General features: G+C 36.1%; 1 protein-coding gene across 5 annotated transcripts in view; it reads left to right on the forward strand.

The window, feature by feature from the left end:
- The window catches only part of LPIN2 (lipin 2), a 43835-nt gene extending 19735 nt beyond the window's left edge, over window positions 1–24100 (forward strand). For 3 of the 5 annotated variants that reach the window (XM_058832231.1, XM_058832227.1, XM_058832226.1), the window contains 17 exons: window positions 144–442; window positions 4425–4532; window positions 8421–8544; window positions 9186–9507; window positions 9750–9849; window positions 10650–10837; window positions 12025–12118; window positions 12463–12532; window positions 12632–12721; window positions 13451–13533; window positions 14654–14798; window positions 15526–15674; window positions 16208–16294; window positions 17598–17750; window positions 18767–18881; window positions 19565–19668; window positions 19979–24100. In XM_058832231.1, the coding sequence (XP_058688214.1) occupies window positions 144–442; window positions 4425–4532; window positions 8421–8544; window positions 9186–9507; window positions 9750–9849; window positions 10650–10837; window positions 12025–12118; window positions 12463–12532; window positions 12632–12721; window positions 13451–13533; window positions 14654–14798; window positions 15526–15674; window positions 16208–16294; window positions 17598–17750; window positions 18767–18881; window positions 19565–19668; window positions 19979–20123 (2376 nt within the window). In that variant the 3' untranslated portion in view covers window positions 20124–24100. Of the gene's footprint in view, window positions 1–143; window positions 443–4424; window positions 4533–8420; window positions 8545–9185; window positions 9508–9749; window positions 9850–10649; window positions 10838–12024; window positions 12119–12462; window positions 12533–12631; window positions 12722–13450; window positions 13534–14653; window positions 14799–15525; window positions 15675–16207; window positions 16295–17597; window positions 17751–18766; window positions 18882–19564; window positions 19673–19978 lie in introns of those variants that run through there. The other 2 variants (XM_058832228.1, XM_058832230.1) reach the window with 2 other exon arrangements.
- The last annotated feature ends 408 nt before the right edge of the window (window positions 24101–24508 follow it).

The raw sequence follows: 24508 nt of genomic DNA on the forward strand, positions 1-24508 counted from the left end.
TATCAGCTTCATACCATTGGGCATCTGTATGGCTTTGTGTCTAAATATAGGTACAAGGGTTAATCTGTAGATGACAGCTACCTTGTGTGCACAAAACAGAGGAAAATATAAACTTTTTCTTTTTTTTTTTTTTTTCCCCCTAGGAAAAGGTTCCTGCTTATTTGGCAACATCTCCAATACCCACTGAAGATCAGTTTTTTAAAGATACTGACAATCATTTGAAATCAGGTGAAAATGAGAGGACATGTACAAACTCAGAAATTCCACACTCTGGAGAAACAGAGACTGTATTCACCCCAGGTTCTGTGAAAAAGAAAAAAAGAAGAAGAAAGAAATACAAACAAGATAGTAGGAAGGAAGATCAGATCTCTTCTGCTGGGACTGAAGAGATTTTTGAAATGGAAATAAGCTCAGATGATGAGAAAAGTGTACAGCCCCTGAGGTAAGCTCTTTGATTGTTGCTGTTTTCATTGTTATCACCAAACATTTAAAAGGCGACTTGTTCATTTCCTCCATGCAAGTACTGCACAAGTTTTGGTAGGCTCTGCCTAGGCCTTTCCTCAGGCAAACAAAACTCCAAGCAGGTATCTTCTAAATCTTCACAGATTTGCCTTGAAGCTGGGCCCATTTTTTTATGAGCATGAATGCAGTTAAGCCCATTCTGGTGAAGAAGTGTTGTTATGATCTGCTGTGTGACTGAGAAAGTTTCAGTCTAATTTCTCTGATGAGGCAGAGTGATCTTTTGCTGCGTTTGGTAGCCTCTAGAATGCAGTGTGGAATGCCTGTAGCACACCACATCTGAATTTGGCTTCTCTGTAACCTGAAGTTTATTTTTGGCAACTGAAAAGTATATAAATGAATGTGCCTTCATGTTAGTAAAGAGTATTTATACGTGTGTAAAGAGGAGGGGGTAAAAAGAAAGGAGGCAAAAAAATCAATCCTGTATTTTGAAGTGGATAAATTCCTTAGTAAAGTGAAGCTTGTGCTAAAGTGGTAGCACGTACTAATAAGCTGAAGAGGTCTGTAGGGTAACAGGAAAAATTATAGCTGAAAGTTATCAAGCATATAAATGCTTCAAATCCAGGAAAAGCCTACTCATCGGGACTTGGTTTTCAAAGAAAGTGGAGTGCTTCACTGGACAGTGTTGTTGTTAAATGTAATAATGGTGGAAAAAATTCAAGATCAGGTCTGGGAATTGCAAGAAGGTTTTGGTGTAAGAGAATAAAATATACCTGAAAAAAACTCCTTCAGTATGGATCTTCAAAGGAGTCTCAAATTTAGTAAGTACCAGAAAAAAATGTTAGTGTAACAGAAAAACATGAATCTGTTCTCATACCTTTGACCAGTAAAACACAGCAAACAAAATCTGGATTTTAAAGTGTTTTTTAGAGTGTCTGTGGCTTTCTTAGTTAATTTGCCTTATTTTATTAGTATCATATTTATTGAATTGTCATTTAGATATTCACTGCTCTGTTTAAGTCTTGGCATTTTGTTTGGTTTGAAATTTTTATCTTTTTTACAGTTCAAAAAAAAGGAAGACCTTTGCTCAGTCTTTAGCATGCAGTTAAGGCAACAATAAACTTTGGTCATAGTAAAACCGTCCAGAATAAAAATTACTGTCAAGTACAGGAGGAGAGAAAATATAACCCAATAATTGTTTATTCTTTATCTAACATGTTATTACCAATGTATGAAGTATTGAGGAGTGTCATGTTAATAATGGCTGCTTTCATCCAGTATTTAGGATTCAAATTGTTATTCCAGCAATTATCTTATTTTGACTAGAGGTTTACAAAAAAATGATGTGTCGGATTAGGATGTTGAATGCTTAGTCATAGTTGAACAGTGTTTTCATCAAATTTACTCTGGTTTTATTTTTTCTACCCTTTAGAATGAAAATTTGGCAAGGCTTTTTATTTCTAAACTTTTTTTTTTTTTAACATGCATAAGCAGAAACAGTAGTAGAAATACAGTATCAGGCAGGATGTAATAAAGTGAAAAGATGATTTTGTAAAAGAATGGTGTTTTCTTGTGAAGAGCAAGTAAATGGAGGACTGAAACCAAGAAACATTGTAATGGTCAAGACCCAAATATATTAGGTTTGTGGCTCTGTCAGTTAGTCAAGTTTATATACACTCATTTCAGTGGGCTACCAGGACAGGAAATAAAATGCCTTGCAAATAGGCATGTAGTTTGCAGCTAAAGATACGGTTGTGAAAAAATGTTTGTAAGTTTTCTTTTCAAACCCTCTGGGGATGTGAGGTGGAATCAGTAGATTTAAGATTGTGGTGGTTTGGTTGGTTGTTTTTTTGGTTGTTTTTTTTTAGTTATAAATGCAAGGCTCTGGAAAGGAAGAAGAAAGATAAGAAATTAGAAACTTAACTGTTCTTAGGCATAGATTCAAATTTCAAAGTGAAACTAGGAAAGGAAAAGGGGGGCTGATGTTTTAACAGGAAGGTCAAAAATTCAGTCACAGGTGCCAGTATGTAATGTCTTATCTCTTTGGTTTTTTATACAGCAGAAAACAAGATGTTTCATGTTTCTTGGGAAAAATCTATTACCAAGTGTTTATCAGCTTTTTTCAAAATATGTCCTTCGTCATTTCAATTTCTGTGATATAGATATGTTAGTAGTGCTAGACTTATATAAGATAATAACAGAAAGACTGAGATTACAGTGCGTACAACTCAGAAATAGAGGGCATTATTTCTCCATTGCTTAGAGTTTTAAAGGGTTGAAGTGGTTCTCTGTCTCTGAAATCTTATATATTTGTTTAGACTGTAGGTGAAGTGGACAACAGTGAGAAGAAGTGGCAGTACTGTTTGTAAACATTGCAAAATAAATAGCTTAGAGTTGACAGTGCAACTTGAAGTTACAAGTTAATGCATGCTGATTTTCCCCTTGTATTTTCAATAATCTTTGACTGAATTTAGATTTTTAACTTCAGTGTTTATCCACTTATCAGTCAAATGTGGTTTTTTTCATCCTTTATATGTACCCTTTTTGTTGCTAATTTCCAGTGAATAAAATGTGTTCAGTACCACCCATGTGTCATCTTGCCTCCTTCCCCACTGAAGTAAAGGTACTGAGGACCTCTTTAATATATTTTTTGTATTTACTTAGTTGTACAATCATACTTTTTTTCCTCTTTTGGAGATACTTAGTACTGCTGACAACAATAGTGTGGAACATATTTTTGTCACACTTAGTTTATGAATACAAAGGATGTACAGTCTGTGCATTTCTCATCTTAAGTCATTCAGCATCATCAGGTTTCCTAAGATACTGGAGAATAAGTAGAGCTGAAAAGACATTTTTAGAGTTCAGCATTTACCATAACCTAGACTGTCTTCCAAATGAAAGACTTGCAAATGAGGTAGATTTGTAACTACTTAGTGTAACTACGTAGTGCTTAGTGTCTAATAGACTAGGCATGCAAATTCTAAATATTTACACATTGGATAATAGCAAAATCTTTTCTTTCCTCCATCCATTAGAGAAATGAGTGTTAGCATTCCAAAGCAAATCTAGTGCAACTGTGTACTAGAATAAAAATAGTTTCTTCTTTCATAATAATGGCTTAAAATAATTTCTATTGCATTTTGCACTCAAGTTCCAGGCATGTTTTCCTTGTATTCTTATCTGCTGTACAGCTGTGATACCCTTGATCTAACCTCGGACAAGTTAGTTGTATCCTGAGCATAGGTGTTTATTCAGTTAAATTCAGAAAGCTGTAAAAAGATCTGAAGTACTTTATGATGGTAATAGTTCAAGGGAACTTCTGTGTACGGTAGGGTCTATGCCTGTTTAGTGGGTCTTACTGTAGGTTGGATTTGGGTCTTTGATGTAGATATTGAATAGACTTCCCAGTCCAAAATAAATCCCACTGTTTAGAAAAGTGCATTATTTTATCTCCTTTTTGTAGTTGATGGTAATCTGTTAAGCTCTTGGGTAAATTGTGATGCCAATACCTACCAGTTTCTTACTGTTTTAATTTGTCAAATGTACATTGTCAAAACTAACCTTACTAGTTGAACTTTTCCAGTGACTGTAAAATTCACATAGTAAAGTTTACTATGTAAAAATATATGTTCATCTTCGTGTTTTGTTAATATTGTCTGCCTGTGTAGAGTAAAATCACTAACTGTTACTCATGTAGAGTAGTATCATTTATACTATTGTGATTTCTTCAGTACTAACTTCCAGTAGTAGATTTTTAAATTTGCAATATTTTCAAGTATTAATAATAGTTTTTAAATACTTTTAAAGTTACATAAAGATGTCTTGCAAACAACAAATCCTTTAAGCTATACACTCCTTACTTTTACGCTTAGATTTTTTTTTAATAACATCTCTGTAGTTTCTTTTACTGAATTAGTAACACAGATTTCTTATAGCTGACTTAATCTTATGTGTCTCCACAGAGGATCCTCAAATTCATCACCAAAGGGTGAAGAACAAAAAGAATCTTTGATTTATCATTCGAAGGACCATTACCCCTTATCTGATGGAGACTGGTCTCCTCTAGAGAAGTAAGTCACTTTGTAATATCATCTTGTATAATGATGAGTAATTATAAAAAAATAATTACTATGCCTTTTTATTTATTTTCCTGCTGATCTGTAAAACTATCAAACTTGCCCAGCTTCTGTGATATCAAATGCAACACTTGAAACTAATTTGAAACTCTGGGAACTTTACAAAATATATTATTTCACTGTTAAAGAGAGGAAATAGAGTTAATAAGATTCCCTCAAGCTGAGAAGGGTGTGAAAAACTATGTATGTTCCCTATGATTCACCCTAGCATAAGCAATACTTGATCTGCCAGAACGCAAAAGTGATGAGTATGTTAAGGTACATTTTACTGTGTGAAGTAATCCAAATTGCTCCAGGTAAAGCTAGTTCCTAAAGTTGAATTACATTCCACTTCAGAATGGGGGATTCTGGAGTTCTGATACCTTTCGTTGTCCAGAGATACCAAGATCATCATCAGTTGACCGGATTCTCAAAAATGGCAGCTTGTCAGTCAGTTTTCAGTGACCAGGGCACTTCTGTATGTACATTCAAGTACATTCTTTGTTTTCTGATGTTCATGCTATTCTTATTGCATTCAGTGTGTAGATTTTTCAAGGCTCACACTTGGATTTCACCACTCTAACCTCAATCTCTATATGCATAAGAAATCACTTTGTGCATATGTGGTAAATTTGAGGTAAATTTTGTACTTTACTTGAACCTTGGACATACAGAAGAGGGCATATATGTCTCATATGTCAGGTAATATCTTGATTCATCTGAACTCTTTGGCAAGTGTCTAGTTCTACTGTTTTTCAGTTTGATGGAGGAACCTGCCTCATAGCAGGTGCATTCACAAGGTCAGTGAGGATTACTGGTCAGCCTTCCATGATGGCCATTGTTGCTTGTTACCTGCTCAGTGCACAGTTACCTGTTCTTCTGCATCAATAGGTGGTGCAGAATGGAAGAGTTCAACCTTCAGCCAGTATTTTTTTGAAGTGTGTATGATCTCTCTGCTTCAGGTGTTTGCAGGGCTGTGGCCTCAGTGGAGTCAGAATGTACCACACCATGCTTGGTGCCTGCTAATTCCCCCCGTGCGTGGTTTGTTAATGAACAGAAGCAGTTGGACAGGATATCCCATTATTATTCCTTTTTATGTTTTGGGCTCACAGCCACATCCTCAATTACACTTAATGAGATCTAGTCTTCAAATGTTCCCCAAAGGTTTGTGGTTTGTGACTGAAAAGCAGTCACAGTGTTTGACCCTAAGGCCTGACACATTGCTGTATGGATTATATCACCTAGATGACTGTAGCATGGAGGCTGATACTCATTTTCAGTTTATAAAACTCTGAGCTAGCATAGACTAACAGGTTACATCTGGGAGAGATAATTCATGCATCTCTTCTCATTTATGTGTTATGGGGCCAGTCTGCTGTAATAACTTGTTTGTGCCTTGTGAGGTATGTAGACTTTTCACTGTTCTGGGGTTGTTTTTTTAACAAAAACTACCCAGTCCAGATTGCAGTTCAGCAGAGAAATTGGCAATTTTCCTTTTTGCCTTTGGGGAGGACTTTGGGTCAGGGATTCTCTGACACAAGCCGTCTAGGTAGGAGAAGAGAAATTTTGCTCTAAATTACTTCTCCTAAGCCATCAAATAAAGATTTTATCATGTAGCTGTCATACAGAGGAAGAGAAATGGGAGGTTTTAATAACCTCCTTTTTGGAGATCTGAAAAAGCTAAGTAACTTGCAGTTCAGTTGGTTGTCTTGCTCTTCAGAACCCTTTCAGGGAGCTCAAGGGGGAAATAGCACAAGTCCTTTCCATGAGGACACTTCAGTTTGTCCTACCCAGTATTATAAGAGGGAAAGCATAACCATTAACAATGTGATACCTGATGCCATCAGTATCCTTCCTGTTTTAACAGGCAATGTTGGCATGAGTAGGTCACTATTATAAGCATGGGCCTTTTAGCTAAACACTTCTGCCTGAGAGTGACAGTGAAAAACATACCTTGGGGGAAGTAGGACAGACTTAGGGTCCCAAAGCCTTGAAATATTTGATACTTTGCAGGAACTGCTGAATATTAAGAATTAGGCTTATTATTAGATACAGGTTAATATTGTGCATGGCTTCCAGTTGACTTGTGGTGTAGGTGGAATAAATTATTTGACATGCAGGGAAGGTTAGTTCATATTCTTCCTGAAAACAAAGGTGTAAGTTTATTTTCATCAGTGTGTCACTTTAAACAAGCCCTTCTAACAATACAGAAAATGCGATTCTTGCATGCCATTGTTAATGGAGAACTAAGGGGGAAAATACCAGTTTTCTTTTTGTGTCCATGGGTGATGAAGGCTGAAAGTCAATGGTGATGACAACTCACCATTGTAGAGATGTTTAAATGTCCTGATATCTTGGATTTTTGAGGTGTCCTCTCAGAGCAGTGTGAGGGATTCTTACTGTCTGGATTGTGATCTGTGTAATGTCTACTTTGGCAGTTTGAATTGTGATCACAGTTTAGTCCTGTATGATGCTACAAAACCTGAGTTCCTCAAACCTTCAGAAAGTTTGATGTATGGTACTGAATTAGGTAACTAATCCTTGCAGGAATTTTGTATTAAAAGAAAAATCCATAAATTAAATACCTGTAGGGAGTTACTTTAAAATTTTGTGTTTGAATCATTGAACAAGCCACATTGGAAGTGACCTTAAAAGTTCACGTGGCCCAGCCTTTCATGGGATAGAGAGAGCCTCAAAGAGATTGTCTAGCGCCTGGACTGGTCACAAATAACAAGTGCAAAGACAAGTGTGCAGTTGTGTACTGGGATGGACACAGCCAAAGAGCCCAGTACAAACTGGGATCTGTGTGGTTGGGAGCAACCTTGCTGACCTAGGGGACAGCAAGCTGAACTTGAGGCAGCAGAGCATGGCTGCAGCAACAAAGGCAAACTGGGAATTAGTGACAGAGAGAGAGATGTGATTATTCCTCTCTTAAGTGCTAGTCAGGCCACATATGGAGGGCTGGGTCCAGTTGTGATCCCTACAGTTTAAATTCAACTACTGAGGTTTGTTTATATAAACCCAATATGTAATGAATGTCAAAGTGTAAAAAGAGCAGCATTTCTATAATATGCAATATAATTGCCCTACTGAAGGAAAGGTAAACAAAACCTTGTGTTTCATCTCTTAAGATCTTACGTGCAAAATTATTTTGAAAGCACTTCTTTCTAACATTTTGTAGGACGCTCTTCTGGCTTAAAGGTAAATTGAAGTTAATTCCAGAAGTCTGTTTCTGATTTATGGTTAATAACCACTGTAGGAAAAATAGGATGGATTTTAAAGGTCATGTAGTACAAACAAACATCTGAAGGAAGTTTTCAAGTAATCTCCTTTCCCTCTCCTAAGTTATCTTCTGAATGGCTTTTTCCCTGCACTGGGAATTGATGTTGTTTTGTGCACTTGCGAGTTATGTTTGCAAGACTTCTGTTACTCAAGTCTCTACATAGCAAGCTGAAATGCTATATTTTTACAGAGATAAGGAGCTTTAAAATATTTTCTGTCTTACTTTTTGATAAACTTTTTCGTTTTGTTCTTGTCTTGTTTGAAAAATGGAACATGGGCTGAGGAGAAAGTTATTTCTACACTGTAGATGCAGTGGAGGAATCTGTTTAGTGTGATCACTGTGTAAGTCCTTTAATGTCTTTAATGTGATTTTCGTTTTAACCTAATTTCTCACCGTTTGAAAACCCTGCTGGGCTTCTTGCCATGTTGCCAAATAATTGAAGCTCTGTTAAGCTGTTGAAAACTCTACCAACAGTAGCTGCACAACAAATGCATTAATGCATTTTAAACACTGGCTTTCTTTTTTCTTTTTCTTTTTTTTTATTTTTATTGATTTGGTAGCCCTTTCTCTGAGCAAGTCTGCCCTAAAAGTGATTCAGAGCTAGAAGTTAAGCCTGCTGAGAGCTTGCTCAGATCTGAATCTCACATGGAATGGACGTGGGGAGGATTCCCAGAGTCAACCAAGGTAAACGTCTTTATTGTCTCTAACTTTGTAACTGAAGTTTTGGGATATTTAAGACTGTCCTAGGAGAGGATTGGAATTCTGCTGCTATTGTTCAGATACAGCTGAAGTGGGGAAGTAGCAGCCCCTTGTGGCAGGCAGAGAGAATCAGCTTTGTTGAGTTCAAAAGCTGCTCAGAAGAGTAATCCCAGAAAACCTAGCAGTGAAAGTCTGAAAGTTTTGAATTTTTAGTTAGAACGTGAAGGAAACAACTTATGAAATTAATTTTCTTAATTGTAGAGTAAGTTCTGTTTCATTCCAGAGGAACTGTAGCCTTGATAAGAGTAAATTTGTTATCTAACAGAGGCCCTGATAAATCCACACTTAGGTTTTTTCCTTTCTGTGGTTTGGTCAAGGCAGCACTTCCTCTGTACCTGTTTCTTTGCTGAACTTGTAAATAAGCTCCTGTGAAAATTCTTTTGCAGGGTACTTTGCTAATACGTTTTATGTTGCTAATGTGTTTTATGATGCTACTATACTTGTGTAAGTTATTTTCTGCTTTCCTTGTGTGATGAGAACTTGTACTGTGAGTACAAATTTAATGTTTAGAACAGAGTAAAACAAACTGGTGATGTGAAAGGATTGACTAGACTTTTGTTTTTCAGATAAGTAAGAAAGAAAAGCTGGAACATTGCAGAACAGCTACCATTACTCCATCGGAGAAGACTCATTTTAGGGTCATCCTCAGCTCTGATGAAGTTGAAGACGATGATGATGTGAAAGATTCTGTCTGTACAGTACTGAAACCTGAGCCAAGAACTCATCCTCTCCTTAAGCAGATGGATGTTAAAGACTCTCTCGCTTCTGCAATTGTAGAACCGCAAGTTCCGTTGCCATTGGATGGTGATCATCATTCCAGAATATTGATGGATCCTTTGCCAGAAGCAAAACCAACAGCAAAAACTGACTCTCCTTCAAAAAAGAAAGGTTTGGAATAAAGCTCTTGATTCTTGCCCTCAATGTGATCTACCAAAATTGAGGTCATAGTGGAAAAAATACAAATGTGCCTTTTTCAGTTTTTCCTATTGAAAATTTTATCTGACTAAAATTATAATGAAACTCTGGAGCTTAAAAATCATGCAAATAAGTCTTAATCTTCCGTGATTTTGTTTGTGTTTAATATGTCTGGGTAACTTTATCTTAGTTATCTTAATTGTTAAAATTAACAGGGGTGCACAAGCGAAGTCATCATCAAGGCCCTGATGATATTTACTTGGATGACCTAAAGGCTTTGGAACCTGAAGTTGCAGCACTCTACTTTCCCAAAAGGTAATTTTGAAGTAAAATGCTGTAAAATCCTGGGTAATTCTGCAGTGTATTACTTGAGTCATTGCATGTATTATTTATGTGGTCGTTCTGATCAAAAGAATTGGACTAAAGGTTTTTAGGCTTTTGTGGAGTATTCAGTACTTACCTCATTGTGAAAATTCTACTTGGACAAGAAACACAGTGAAAGATCACATGGGAGGTGACTGCTGAGAGTTTTCCTCTTTGTGGAACCTGTATGTTCTGCAGACATAGATGGGAGTACGTTTAAGCGGCTTTTGTACCAGTACTCTTGTTCAGCCTTATTGTAAGCTTTTCAGTGGATCAAGCTAGTGACTCTAGCCTTAAATGGCAGTGTGATTTTTTTTTTTAATGGCATTTTTCTTTTCTTTTGGACCTTTTGCAACAGACAGTGTTCTAAAAACACTAAAAGCAGTGCCCTTTTTCCCCTTTTTCTTAATTTATAACTTTCTGGTAAAGCATGAGGAGCACAGTATTATTCTGCAGAAGTAGAATGTAGAGGATGTTTTCTTCATTTAAATCCAGTTTAGGCAAGTAATGAAATTATTGTCCAATTTAGGGGAACACTAGGAGAACTGGAAACAATCTGCCAATATTATGAAGGGTTGGTGTGGGTGTGTTTCCCTGGGTTTTTTGTTAGGTTGGTTTTAAACTTAGGTTGTGAAATGGTGTTGTAAAAACACAAAAGCAAAATTTTTTGGGGGGAGTAATCATATAGTGTGTTCTGTAACGTAAGATCTGTTTATTTTTTTGCAAGTAAAATACTTTTCACTTTCCTTTAGTGATTCTGATCCTGGCTTCAGGCAGTGGACAGAGTCAGATACCCTCTCTGGTTCCCAGTCGCCTCAGTCAGTGGGAAGTGCTGCTGCTGATAGTGGTACAGAGTGCATGTCTGATTCTGCTATGGACTTGCCTGATGTTACACTTTCACTTTGTGGAGGTCTCAATGAAAATGGAGAGATTTCTAAAGGTATGTGAAAGACTAAAGCATAAAGAGGAATAGAGTTCAGGTACCTAAACAAGTGAAGTAGTTTGAATGCTCTAATTTACTCCTTAAAAAACTTTGCCTTATTACTATGTTCCCATTGAGAAAAGGGGATAGAAAATCTTTCATTTTTCTAAAATTGTCAAGTATTTTCCAAGCAGAGATAGCTGAATTGAACTTCATATTGATTAAGAACACTTGATGTCTTGAGAAGCTTTCTGTCTCCTTTTTTGTACTATATATTATTTACCTAACCGACTACATCAATTTCTGGTTGCCAGTCCTTACTTAGTCTTATATAAATCTTAACAACTCATCTTCTTTCCAATTGCCTGGTAGTGTTTCTTCTTTTTCAGTTTTTTTTTGAGTGATAAGAAAACCCCTTTGTGTTGGACTATGTTTTCTGCTCTACTTCTATCCTAAATGATTGTTAACATCTAGATTTTTACTAGCTGATTTTTCTCTCTTCTAGTCTATTTACTATTGAAGTGGTATGTAGTTTTGAGGGAGCTTTTAGGAGCATAAGCTTTTCATGGACATGTACCGTAGTATTTGAATATTACTTTTTTAAATGGTCATCCAGCCTCTGATACCTTAAGTGAAAGTTAGGTGCTTATTAATAAAGACTCAGGACTGTTCTTGTGGTAGCATCTTAGTAATACTGCATTTGATGGGAAAAAAGGATGCCTTGATTGCAGGGGTCTTACACTATGGATTTCTGCGAACATGTATAGATAATAGTTGTGAAAATGCTAGTTAGTGATAGTAGTAGTTTTTCAAACCTGAAAAGCTGACATCACCCTTCCCCCTCTTCTTCTAGTGTAGTTTGTAGGCCCCTAACCCACCGTCATAATTTTTGAAGAAAACTTGCCTTGACAGGAATGGCTTTCTTTTTTCCAGCTTTTGAACTGAATTAGTTCTTCCTTATCTGTCCTTCCTCTTCTAATTTCTTAGTGCTCTTTACTGTGATGTTGAATTAGTCCAAGCCTTTTTCTTTAGGGAGGAGGCAGTCACAGGTAGCCTTGACAGGTAGGCCTCAATTAGCACATCTTCAATGATGCTGCAAGATCAGCAGACTCTGAAATGACAGAAAGGGTTTTCCTAGATGCACTCATCAGACATCTTGGGATTTTATATTACTACTTCCTAATTAAAATCTCTTTCTATTGCAGAAAAATTCATGGAACATATTATTACTTATCATGAATTTGCTGAAAACCCTGGACTCATAGACAATCCTAATTTGGTAATACGGATTTATAACAGGTAAATTCTCTGTGTCATGTAATTAGGTCATAGAAAATCCCATTTCAAATCTGGTCTCTGAAGTGAGCACGTTTCTCAGCTTCCACTGCAGTTTGTGTGTGAATCTGTTTTAACCAAAGATTTGCATTAAATTTAGCTTTAGCTTAAGTGAGATTTTTTTTTTCTGTAATTGCCTCTGATGTTGAATTGTATATATTAAAATGACTGCTTGCAGAAAATGTTAGTGATAGTGGTTGGCAGCAAATGCATATTTTCATCAACACAAAGGCAAGTTTTTCATGCTGATGTTTATTGATCATCAGACAAATTTTGTAATAACTTACCAATAATGTGTTTTAAAACAGGTATTATAACTGGGCATTGGCTGCTCCGATGATTCTGAGTTTGCAGGTGTTTCAGAAGAGTTTGCCTAAGGTAAATAGATAAATGCATACTTTCTTTGAAAATTTTGTCTATAGTAACACCTGATTATCTCTTTTTCTATACTAAGTAAAAACATATCTGATTTTTCAGGCTACGGTTGAGTCTTGGGTCAAAGAAAAGATGCCAAAGAAGTCTGGAAGGTGGTGGTTCTGGCGCAAGAAAGAAAGCATGACTAAGCAGGTGACTGAGACCTACTTTGATTTTTTTTCCCCCCCCCCTTAGCTGTTAAAAGATGAAAAAATTGTTATTTGTCAGAAGTACCTCAAAACACAAGGTCATATAGCTAGCTCAGTGTCAGTGACGGCCAGCTGATGTTGCAGTAGCTGTTAGCTGCATCTGTTAATTTAGCCTCAAATACTCCATCCTTGTCTGGTGTTATTAGTTGTTTCAACAAAATTTATTGTATCCACCTGTAGCACATTATTCTTAACATCCTTTCTTCTAAGCCATAAGCAGTTATCAGAGCTACTCTTCAGTCACTGCAGTATGTTTTAGGAATGTACACACAAATAATTAAGTAGGTGCTACGCTGCATAATTGTTAAGCTGAGACACCCCATTTTAGACTAAATTAAGCTTTCTAAATTTTGAGTATGGTGCCTTCCCCACCAAAAAAACTATTCATAAGCTTGAAGCTTGACAGCTCCTTTGATCATAAATTCATCATGTTAAAGTAGCAAATCTCAATTCCTGGCACACAGAATTTTTTTTTCCTGAAATAATAAAAAGCTTTAATAGATAATTTCTTCATAAGCATCCTTTTGTTAAATAACTTCTAGAAAATATTATGTAGAATGGGTGATTCTGAGACTTAATTTAGTTTATGTACTGTTTTGGTAACTGTTTTTCATTTGGATTGGTTTAAAATGCTTAAAGTGTCAATATATTCTTTATTATCATGTTGCTTTAGATACCAGAGGCAAAAGAGGGGAAAACTGAGACGCAAAGAGCAAATGAACTGCCAGCAACTATAAAAGAGCAAGTTAATAGTAGGTGTGTTCCTGTCTGAAGATTTATCTGTGGACTGAACAGTGCCTTTTTTCCTTTTTTTTTTTTTTTTTTCTTATTTCGAATAAAGAATTCAGTAGTAATGTACTGTGGGAAGAAACATTTTCCTGTAAGCTATTGAAGAGGAACCAGAGGAGTATAGCAAACAATTCAGCAAGATAATGTGGCAGCAAACACTGCAGGAACTACAAATACACTACATTTATTTCCTAAATGCTATTGTTTATTTCTTAAATCATAACAGAACTGACAGAAAAAATATATACATCGTAACCTTTATCAATAGGGCACTACTCTGTAAATACAGTGATATTGTTTCTGATACACTTTGTAATACTTTTTTTTCTTTTGTGAAGGCCTAATATTGTATTAATAATTTAAACCATGTGGAATTTTTTTGTAACATTAAATAATTGGAACAATAAAATAGTATTAATCACAGTGCACATGTTGCCCAAGTTGTGGTAGATGCCTGTCAGTGCTTAGCACAAAACTGTCCCATTCTAGGGTATTTATTATGCATATGCATATTTTTGCATGATTTTGCAAAAATACTTGTAAATATTGGTGTCTTAAAGATTTAAAGAACTAAATATATTGTGATTTAATACTTCAGAGAAACTAAATGCTCCTTTTAGTCTTGAAATCTCTAATGAGCAGGAAAATAAGTCTGTGAATAATCTTAAAAGGTGAGCTACTCCACTAACACCCACAGTTTAAATGCCATAGCAGCTGAGGCAGCTTTTTTAAAAAACAAAGCACTGCCACCCATTCAGTGTCCTTTTTCATCTGCAGTTTACCTAATTCATCACCGCAGTATTAGTGACCACCTGACCCCGTGTCTTTACTAAACCCATTGTGTGTGGAGCCAGCTGGGAATAGTCATGTTTAGAGCTCTACCAGTACTGGCATTCCCAGTCTTACTTGCTTACTGGCATGTACTGGCTTTGTCTGGGCATTCACTAGACCGTGGACTTCCTTAATCGGTGCTATCAGGCAGCAGCAAATCCTCAGCATAAGCAGAAATTACTCTGGCATAAGCATCTTACTCTGTTAAAGAAGGATTTTATGTAGCTTACATTTATTCTGGTTGATGTCATGTTAGGCCTCCAGAGGATGATTCTTCTAGTGATGAAGCATCCCAGGAGTTAAAGGAATCCCTGAAAATGGATTCTGCCCCAGCAGAGCATCCACCCCATGGGAATGTTACATCTTACAAGAAATCACTTAGACTGTCTTCAGACCAAATAGTAAGTGACATGCCTGTCTTGTGTATAGGATGCTTCATAATCCTTAAAAAATTTTTTTTTAAAAAGAAATTCCTGTGCAAGGGTAGGCAGCTGCAGGAAATTTCTGATATTTTTTTTTTCTGTTGTGTTTTTTTAAGAATCTGTTTGGATTAAAAAATAGTAATTTTTTATGAAGTTCCATAACCAAACTTCTATATAAAGATGTTGCCAGAAAAGTGGTGTTGTTTGCTTTTGCAGTTGGGATATCCTGAGATCTGCACATCTGTGTAATAGCATGCATTTAAATTGGTGTGCAGCTTATTCACCTTGGTCTAATTTACAAGTTAGTTCTGCAACTCTCTAAATATATGATTTTCATCAGGGAAGGATTTTGAGGTAAGCATCCACGTAGAAAATATCCACTGTTGTATCCTATGGCAAACTGGGAGTTCAGTTTGATAGTGCTGCAAGTCTGCTGTAGTAGCAAGAATTAAAATGGCAGAGAGTGAAATATCAGTTGCTGTAGGCAGTACAAGAACTGTGGACATACACATGTACCCAGGCTGCAACAGACTTGGACAGCAAAACCATTGTGCTGGTGTTAAACCATGGTTTACTTTTTGATGGGTTAATCAAAATAGACAAGGAAGAGTGTATGAGCCATTTTGTGCAGCACATTTATGATTCTAGAATCATAAAAATTTTAGAGAGAGGGCAACTTACAGTTTCAATTATTTTTATTCTACAGGCAAAGTTGAAGCTCAGAGACGGCCCTAATGATGTTGTATTTAGTATCACAACCCAGTATCAAGGGACTTGCCGTTGTGCAGGAACAATATACCTCTGGAACTGGAATGATAAAATCATAATATCAGACATTGATGGAACAATAACCAAGTAAGTATCTTAGGGGTTTTTCTTTCTTTTTTTTTTTAATCTTGCTTTATTTTATATATATATATATATATATAAATATATATATATATATTTTTATATAATATGTATATTATATATTATTATTGTATATATATCTATCCTGCTTTTCAAAACAAGGTAAAGAAACATTATTTAATACAACTGTTAAAGGATGTTCATTAAAAAGGTTGATTTGGTTTTAATTTATACTTGCCTTTAAAGTAAACCAGAAAATGTATTTTAAAAGAATAATGCCAAGATGATAACATTTACCATGTGGTTGTTCCCTGTATTAGACTTCTCTAGGTTTAGCAGCCACAGGTTGGAAGCTGACTTGTCTTGTATGACCTCACTAACTGCTCTGTCTGGACTATTTATTAATTCTCTTTTTAAATAGTTAGGACCTTCTGCAGAAATATTTCTGTAAATATTCTTTCTAAACTGTATGTTCATTAGTGGTTGTCTTTAACAAATCTCATATACCACATGTCGGGTATCTCTGATCGTCCTTTCAGGTCTGATGCTTTGGGACATATCCTCCCTCAGTTTGGCAAGGACTGGACTCATCAGGGCATTGCAAAACTCTATCATTCCATAAACGAGTGAGTATGCAAGCTAGGAAACAATTGAGATTTTCTGGGATATGGGAATTAATGTATAGGCAATTGGATAGTTGTTAAAAATGATGCACTTTATTAAAGTGTACTGGTCGAAATGCTGGGAGGTGGGCAACTTTTGTCATATGGAAATGAAACAAAATTCTTTCTGCAGATATATACTTCTATAGGAACGCAAACCACCACTTTTACTAGCCCCCTTCTCAGACTTTGTTCTGCATTTTAGCTTTTAAAAACTGTGTGTAATACTTTCATGAATACAAAAGAGAACCATAACAGAAACCATTTCTCAAACATGCATGTCTGTTTTCCACCAACTCAGGTTGGTCACTAAGCCTTTCAGAAATATCATAAGGCATAAATTTAAAACAAAATAGTGTCCTTCATATGCACAAGTGTTTAATGGGTTTGCTTCCAAAGCCAGGTGAATGCTCCATAGGTTTGATTTTGTTACGGGACAACCTTTTTCAAAAGCACAGTGATGCCAGAAGTAATACTTGCTAACTTAAGAATTAAATTAATCAACTTTTATCTTTGTATTTTAGTAGTCTTTCTTTCCAAAAATATATTCTATTGTTGGCCTTCATGTGGCCCCTTGTGATTCACGGGAGCTAACATGAATGTTACTATTTTGTTTGGCTTTGTTTGGGTGGCTTGGGATGTGTTTTTTTGTTTATTCAGTGCATAACACAAGAGCAGTTTTGGAATTATTTGCCAAATTGAATCAAGTCTTTGAAAATGCACATAAACACTCAAGCCTTTTGTATGCAGTTACTGTATACAAATCTGTGTAACAGATGAACATACAATGTCTGCAGGAAGAATTTAGGGGCTTAATGAATGCTTGTTGTTATCCATCGTTCACTCTGCACTTTGAATTCTGCCAGCAACCTGAAAAAGACAGGAGATCTGGCACCCATTATTTTATGATGCAGATAATTTAAATAATTGGTGTCATCCTACAGCTGGGCTGAAAGAAGCTGAATAAAACCAATGTGGCACTTACTTAAACAGAGTCTAGTCCATCTAATTGTGGCCTCTTGAGTTTTACCATCCCTATTCTGTTTGCACTTCCTGTTTCTCAGTTTTGATTAAGTCCTGTATTTAAACTACTACATGCCTTGCAGATTCTTTTAACAATAGAAAAGTCTTTTCCTTGTGTATGTGCAGAGCTCTACAGCAATTCAATACCTAAACTGGTGCCTCTGGACATTGCTGTAATTGTGTATTTATCTTTGCAAAGAAACTTTGGCAGGAATATGAACTAAGGTGGTAATTTATTTTCTAGAAATGGCTACAAGTTCCTGTACTGTTCCGCCCGTGCCATTGGGATGGCAGATATCACCAGAGGATACCTGCACTGGGTGAATGACAAAGGAACAATTCTCCCCAGGGGCCCTCTCATGTTGTCCCCCAGCAGTTTGTTTTCTGCCTTTCATAGGTAAGCATGTGGGACTTCTTGTATCTGTTCCCTCCCCATTTCAGAGAAAGAGTAGATGAAAAATATTTGGCGTTACAGCTGTAACAAAACATTCCACTCTGGAGTTTATTTGCTACTGAGATTTGATATCCCTCCAGTAATCATTTAAAAACTGTTTTGTCTGAATTTCACTTGTATACTTCTGTTCCTGTGGGCATATTAGAAGTGGCTACATATCATACACAACATACCAGTCCAAGAGGAGCTCATTTTCCATTCTCTTTATTCATCCTAGTCCATGACTGGTGACTCTTAGATTCTGTTTATATCAGTAGATTTTTGTCTTTTTCAAGCATATCTTCAAGGTTTGCAGTACACTAGGCAGAGAGAAAAGAAAAATAATCTGGGCAGTATAGACTGTCACTGAAATGATCTTGTGGCGTTGGGATTACTCAAAATACAGCTATTTAAAAAAAAGTATGGAGTTTAGATGTGGTTCAACTCAGTTGGTCTTTTGGACCAGCCATAAGTCTATCTGTTTTTGATGAGAGGAGCTAAAAATGGACAAGTGTTTGGGGTTGGTTGGTTTGTTGTGGAGGAAGTTTTGTTGGGTTTTTTGTTTATTTTTTTTTTATTTTGTCACAGATAGCAATGACAGCAACTTCCATTATTGTCTTGGGCCTTACACACTTTTGTCAGAGACAGGAGTTGTAGCAAGTACACTTACATGTACTTGACTAGATCTGCTGATTCAGATAATCAGCTGCAAAAAAGTGCTTTACAGCTCCATTCACAGCTGGGAATTCCATTCCCATTTATACTTAGCCTATGCACAGTATTCACCTGGTTTTTTTACTGTAGGTGTTGGAAAAGAGGGAATGTTTGATTGTTTCTTGTATTGTTCTTAGCACTGTCTATATAACTACCGGTGCTAGCAACAGGAAGCAGTGAGAATATAAATACCAGATAAATGGGGAAAGGAGGATACTTTCTAGCAAATCATAATTTAGAATTTGACTGTTGAAATTTTATTTTAGGGAAGTCATAGAAAAGAAGCCTGAAAAGTTCAAAATCGAATGTTTGAATGATATCAAGAATTTGTTTGCTCCCAGTAAACAGCCTTTCTATGCTGCTTTTGGAAACAGGCCAAATGTAAGTGCCCCTTTCTAACTGAAGGGTTAAAACACATGTACTTGAGAAGCAAAACAAGCAGGCTTTTCTTTCTGTGTTTATGAAAATTTGAATATGGAAATGGGACAGTGCTGCTTTTATGGGTTTGCAGGAAAAGCCATACGCAGATACCTTAAATAAAAGTTGCTACAACTGCTTATATGAGAAGGGTTGCAAAAATGCATTAGTATTCTCAGAATTTGATTAAATATGTGCCACCTTTCCAAATTCTTTTAAAGTATTTTTGACTGCTTTGTGACCTAAGGGCATTAATTCAGTGCTTTACAGTCTTGAATCCCTGTTCTGGTTGTACAGTTCCCTTATTTTCTCTGCAGCTCAGTGCTTCTGTAATTGAGTGAAAGAGGGGTATTGTAAGAACAAAGTTGTCACTGGGAGTGGTGTTGTGTGGTGTAGGCTTTGTGCATGTTTGTGGTCCTAGGCTTGGACATAGAAATTAAGCATTTGGGGGCAGGGGAAATACTTTATTTTAGTGTGTATGTTTTGGGGGTGGGGGGTTTTATACTGGTGTTTGGGGACTTTTTTTTTAAGGGGCAGTTTTACTGTAGACTTTTTGGATCAGCTTTTTTCATTCCTTTGATGAATTGCTTGTTATCACATTCAGTAAGGAAATGTTGAAGCACGTGCTTGTGTTGGTGCTTTTGCAGGATGTATATGCCTACATGCAAGTGGGAGTTCCAGACTGCAGAATATTTACTGTGAATCCAAAGGGTGAACTGATCCAAGAACAGACTAAGGGAAACAAATCTTCGTAAGATCATTTTTGTTACTTCAGCTAAAGAAAGTGTTTAGAAATGGGATTATAAAATAATTGCATTTATGACTGTGATCTCCTTTTACATATGACATGTGCAAAACCTTATTTGCCAGGGACTTAGAGCTTTTGATACTTGACTGAAACTTTTCGAAATTAATATTGGCAAAACAAAGTTTAAAATCTCTTCTGTGGTAGTGGGGCCTTATTTGACTAGAACTTTCTGGTCTCGGCTTCTAAAGCTGCTTTTGGCTACAGCTGAACAGCAACTAGACTGTTAAATAATGGTCCTTCTTCTTTAATACAGGTATTACAGACTAAGTGAGCTTGTGGAATATGTGTTCCCACTGATAAATAAAGAACAGAGTTCTGCATTTCCATGCCCAGAATTCAGCTCTTTTTGCTACTGGAGAGAGCCTCTTCCTGACCTTAACATGGATGACCTGGCCTGAAAAGCACTTCTCACCAGGAGATGGAGTTTCATATTGAGCTACTCAGCTTCAATTTAAATGTGAAGACCTTTCTTAATGAGGATGCTAATTTATGTATTGGTACCGTAAGTCTTACTAAAGAAATTACTTTAATTTCATTGGTTTAAAAGAAAGAAAATGCAAAGCTACTGTCTATTTTTTGTGGGAGAGGGTGTGTGGATTTTTGTGTTTGTTTGTTTATTGCTTGTTATTACATACCTGTTCTAAGGCACTTGAGATTGGCCTGTCACTGATGGTCGTGGTACCAAGTGCTTCAGGGCAGCTAAATGCTGAGGTGAAATATGACTTTGCATTTTCATCAATACAGACTTTATTGTAAACATAGATTATTCTTTTTAAGTTGTCTTAAGCATATTTTCTAAAATGAAGCCAAAAAGTGTATGGAAACTGCCAAATAGAATGTCAGACCTATTAATGAAAAACATGGTTTAATGTTCAGATGGGCATTTAGGCCATTTTTGAAAGGAGACAGAGCCTAAGACCACTGTGCTCTTTCTCAGCTAGAATACAGAAAATGTACAGACCTTACTAGCCTGACAGATTCTGAAGACATAAAATTCCTCTTTAAATGTAAATATGCCTTTTGTTACATGTACAAGACTGGGCTTGTACAAATGGCGCTCAAACTAACTTTGCTTATTTTTTTTTTACACACAATGTTTAAACTATTTCACGAGTGTGTTAAAATGAAAGTTGTCTTCAGACACTCATATGGCTTTTGTTGTTTTCAGGCTGTGCTGTGTCATGTTAAATTTTCATCAAGAAAAATCTTGGAACATTTCTGTAAGAGTTGGGGAACTGGCATTTTTATTTCCTTTTTCAGCACAGAGATAATGTGTATGTGTGTGTATGCTGTGTAGGCCAGTAAAATGTATGTATAGATTATATTCAGGGAATTGTAATACTAAAAAAAATTATGTATTTAATTTTTTAATTGTCTACTGCAGATCTTTCCAGAGTTCTGTATTGCAGGTTTTCAGTAGCTGGAAGAAAATGCAACTCAGTAGTAAGATTCCAGCTGTGACAATGGTTAAATGCTGCAGAGCAGAATAAAACCTTTTTTCTTTTCTTTTTCTTTTTCTTTTTTTTTTTTTTTTTTTTTTTTTTTAAAGTTTTGGGTTCTTCGGAAACATCATGTTGGTCATTCCTCAAGTTCCTGGTCAGAGCCTGTGAACAAATGACATTCCAGTTCTGGTGTTTATCAGCTATAAAAGCAGCTAATTGTTCTTTCTCCAAAAGTACTTGAACGCAAAGGTGGCTGCTTTTTAAGTTGAATTAGTGCATTTAACTTCTTTTGGACAAAACTATGGTGAGAATGTATCATTCCACCAGCCCAAAGGGCTTAAGGACTACAGTCATTTAAACATCAGGTAAACACCAGATCACTCAGTTTTACTATCTGTAAAAGCTTACATTTAGAGGATTTTTACGCCCCTCCAGGAGTATTTTTTTCTCCATTGTCAGGCTTTCTTAACCCACAGTTCTGATGTAACGCCAGCTAACTCTGGACAAGTGGTGAGCTGCTCGGGGAGCAGCATTTTTAAATCACTGTATAAATGAAATTACTTTTTTTCCCCATGATAAAGTTCTAGTGTATTCTTACATTTATAAAACACTGGATAAAGAGTGGAGGCAAGCAAAATCACCTGGAATCTCTTTCAGAGCAGGAGGAGGAGAGTGGATAAAAAAAGAGATACTTACTTACCTGTCACGGTGTGTCATGCATGTCAGTGAATTGAAAGGCATTCTCACTTTTGTACTGTGAGAACAACAATTTCTGTGGTTCTCGGTCACCAATCTACTCAGTGTTTAAGTAGATTTCACAGGATCCAACTCAAAGGATGCTTTTTTCTTGTATTTTTTTCAATGTCGAAAGCTTGCAAACATAATTCCATGATTTTTATTCCCTTACCTTACCTTTTATCCCATGAAATAGATTTCATTAGAATCTAAAATTTTCATGATCACCAAGTGCTTTGAATATCAATGTGATTTGAGCTTTTAAGTCACTTAAATACTTTAAAATGAATAAATAAGAATCCAACATAATAAAGTATTTTAATTACAAAATTAAATATTCTATCTAAAGATTCTATTTTGCATAAAGGGAGTGGAGCAACCTTTCCTAAAACAGTCTTTTTGTGGATGTCAAAAATTTGCTTTACCATGCTGAAGTCTACTCTTGGTAGCCCTGGTATTACACAGCTTTTCTAAAGCTAGAAGCACCTCATGAAACCATGATGAGTTCCCCAATGGGACAGATTCTTACCATGGTTTGGCTGTGTCTTTTTTGGTTAATACTCTTTTTTCACCTTTTTTTTTTTTTTCTTCAATTCCCTTCAACTTTTCAGACTGTCATAAAGATAAGCTGTGGATTTCAAGGTGGGGACTTGAGTAAAAGAGAAGCATGGAAAAATTTTATCAGGTATATCTCCAAATACATGTACTTACAGCTGGTATGAAAATGGGGGTTGTGTGAGTTGAGAGCTCCTCATTCTGCTAACATACCACTTTACATTGTAGGAGTGTCCAAAAGGTTGCTTAATTTAAAAAATTGTGTTTTTTTTCTCTGCAACAGCTACAGTTTGATATTTGTTTTTTGATAAAATGTAAATGTTGTTGAGTCTTTCTGATATGAGTAGGGCAGGGGGTTTGGTTTTTCTAGCTCTGGCTTGTATTTGAAGCTTTTCAGGTTGTTTGTTAACCCCATTTAGGGACAGAATATGGGGCCTGTTGTTGCATACCTGTGTTCTTGGGGCTGCTGGGCACTTTACTGACTCTAGAGCAGACATCTCGTTGCTATCATACTGTGGGCTTGTGCCACAATATTATTGTGGAGGGGGGTAAATAAGAATTATGCATTAGCCTGTCCTTCGTTACCTTAGTGAAATGGCCTGAAACTAATGTTTGAGAACAAGTTGTGCTGTACTGATATAAAATTAGCGCAAGCTACGTCATTCTTTCTGTGAAAGAGGAACTTCTAAGTGTGCCTGGCTATGGGCACACACACCCCCCTGTTAAGACTGTGTTGTTGAAGATGCAGATCCTCTTAGCGTTGAAACCCCGCAAAGGCTGAGTCAATGACACCTGTCTGGGAGTAAATAAGGAACATTGCAATTCAAAACTTGTTAGTGACTTGGACATTACCCATTTCTATAATGACTTAAAGATCAGTTTAAAGGGTATGCATTTCTGGATTTAAGTTGTTTTTTTTTATTTACTGTACCAAGCATGTTTGTAACTTCAAAAGATTGGGCTTTCATTCCCAACAGTGTACAAGTGCATGTGCAATCCTGGCTCATGTCTTCTTAACTTTCTATTATCAGTATATGCCTTCCAAAACCCTTTTTTATCTTTTCAACTGGAAAAGTTTTAACACTTGTGTCAACTTCATTATGGAACTTCTGAAGCAAACTCTGAATCTGTTTATGGTAAATGCAAAAGAGATGAGATTTAATGTTAATATTTCATGCAAGTCTTCTAGAAAAACTGTCATGTGAATGAGTTGTTTAAATGACTGTAATGCAAATTCCTAATGAAACATCACAGAGAATTTGAGATGCCTTTAAAGTGTCACTTTTGCCTGAGGAAATTTTAGTTTCCAGAGTTAAAATTTACTAAATAGAAAGGAATTGTTTGGGACTTTTTTACGGTGTTAATTGCTTCCAGATGAAAGTTAAAATGTTGGTTTATTTTGAGGGTGGGAAAACTCTTCAGTCATTTGTTTCATTTTTATCTTGAAGATGTGGAATACTTGATTGTTAAGCAACCCAATCACTAATAAGGTAGTGTGTTTAAAATGTCAAATCTGTAATCATACCAATACAGTGGTTTTTGTTAAGACTGGACTGTCTTGGGTACAGCAACCCACACTTCAGTGCAATGTTTATTGGTGTTCAGAACAATGTTATCACAATAAAAACAGACTTAAAGTGAAATTTCTCTTCACTTTGTGTTTGGTAATTCCTTTGTTGTACTGCTGAATGACTAGATGTGGGGTTATTAAAGTTTTATTTATGTTTAACATAGAATTCAAGTTGATTTTCACAGGACTACAGTACATTTGCTTTCTTTCATGCTTGATTTACTGTTTTTCAGAGTATTTATACAGCTGATAAAAAATTGCTGTCATCAAGCTTAACTTCTGTGCCACTACCAATACTGGGTTACAACTATAATAAAAAACAAATACGCACTTAGTAATATAAAATATCAGGTAACAGAGGCATGACTTGGGAATGTACAAGCTGCCTTGAAGAAAATGTTGTAACTGCAGTTTGAGCTCATGTAGATCTGCCCTAATTTGGAGTTTTATCCTATTTCCATCAAAGCTAACTTTTCCCTTT

This window comes from Poecile atricapillus, chromosome 2, assembly GCF_030490865.1.
Source record: "Poecile atricapillus isolate bPoeAtr1 chromosome 2, bPoeAtr1.hap1, whole genome shotgun sequence".
In the NCBI taxonomy this organism is placed as follows: Eukaryota; Metazoa; Chordata; class Aves; order Passeriformes; family Paridae; genus Poecile; species Poecile atricapillus.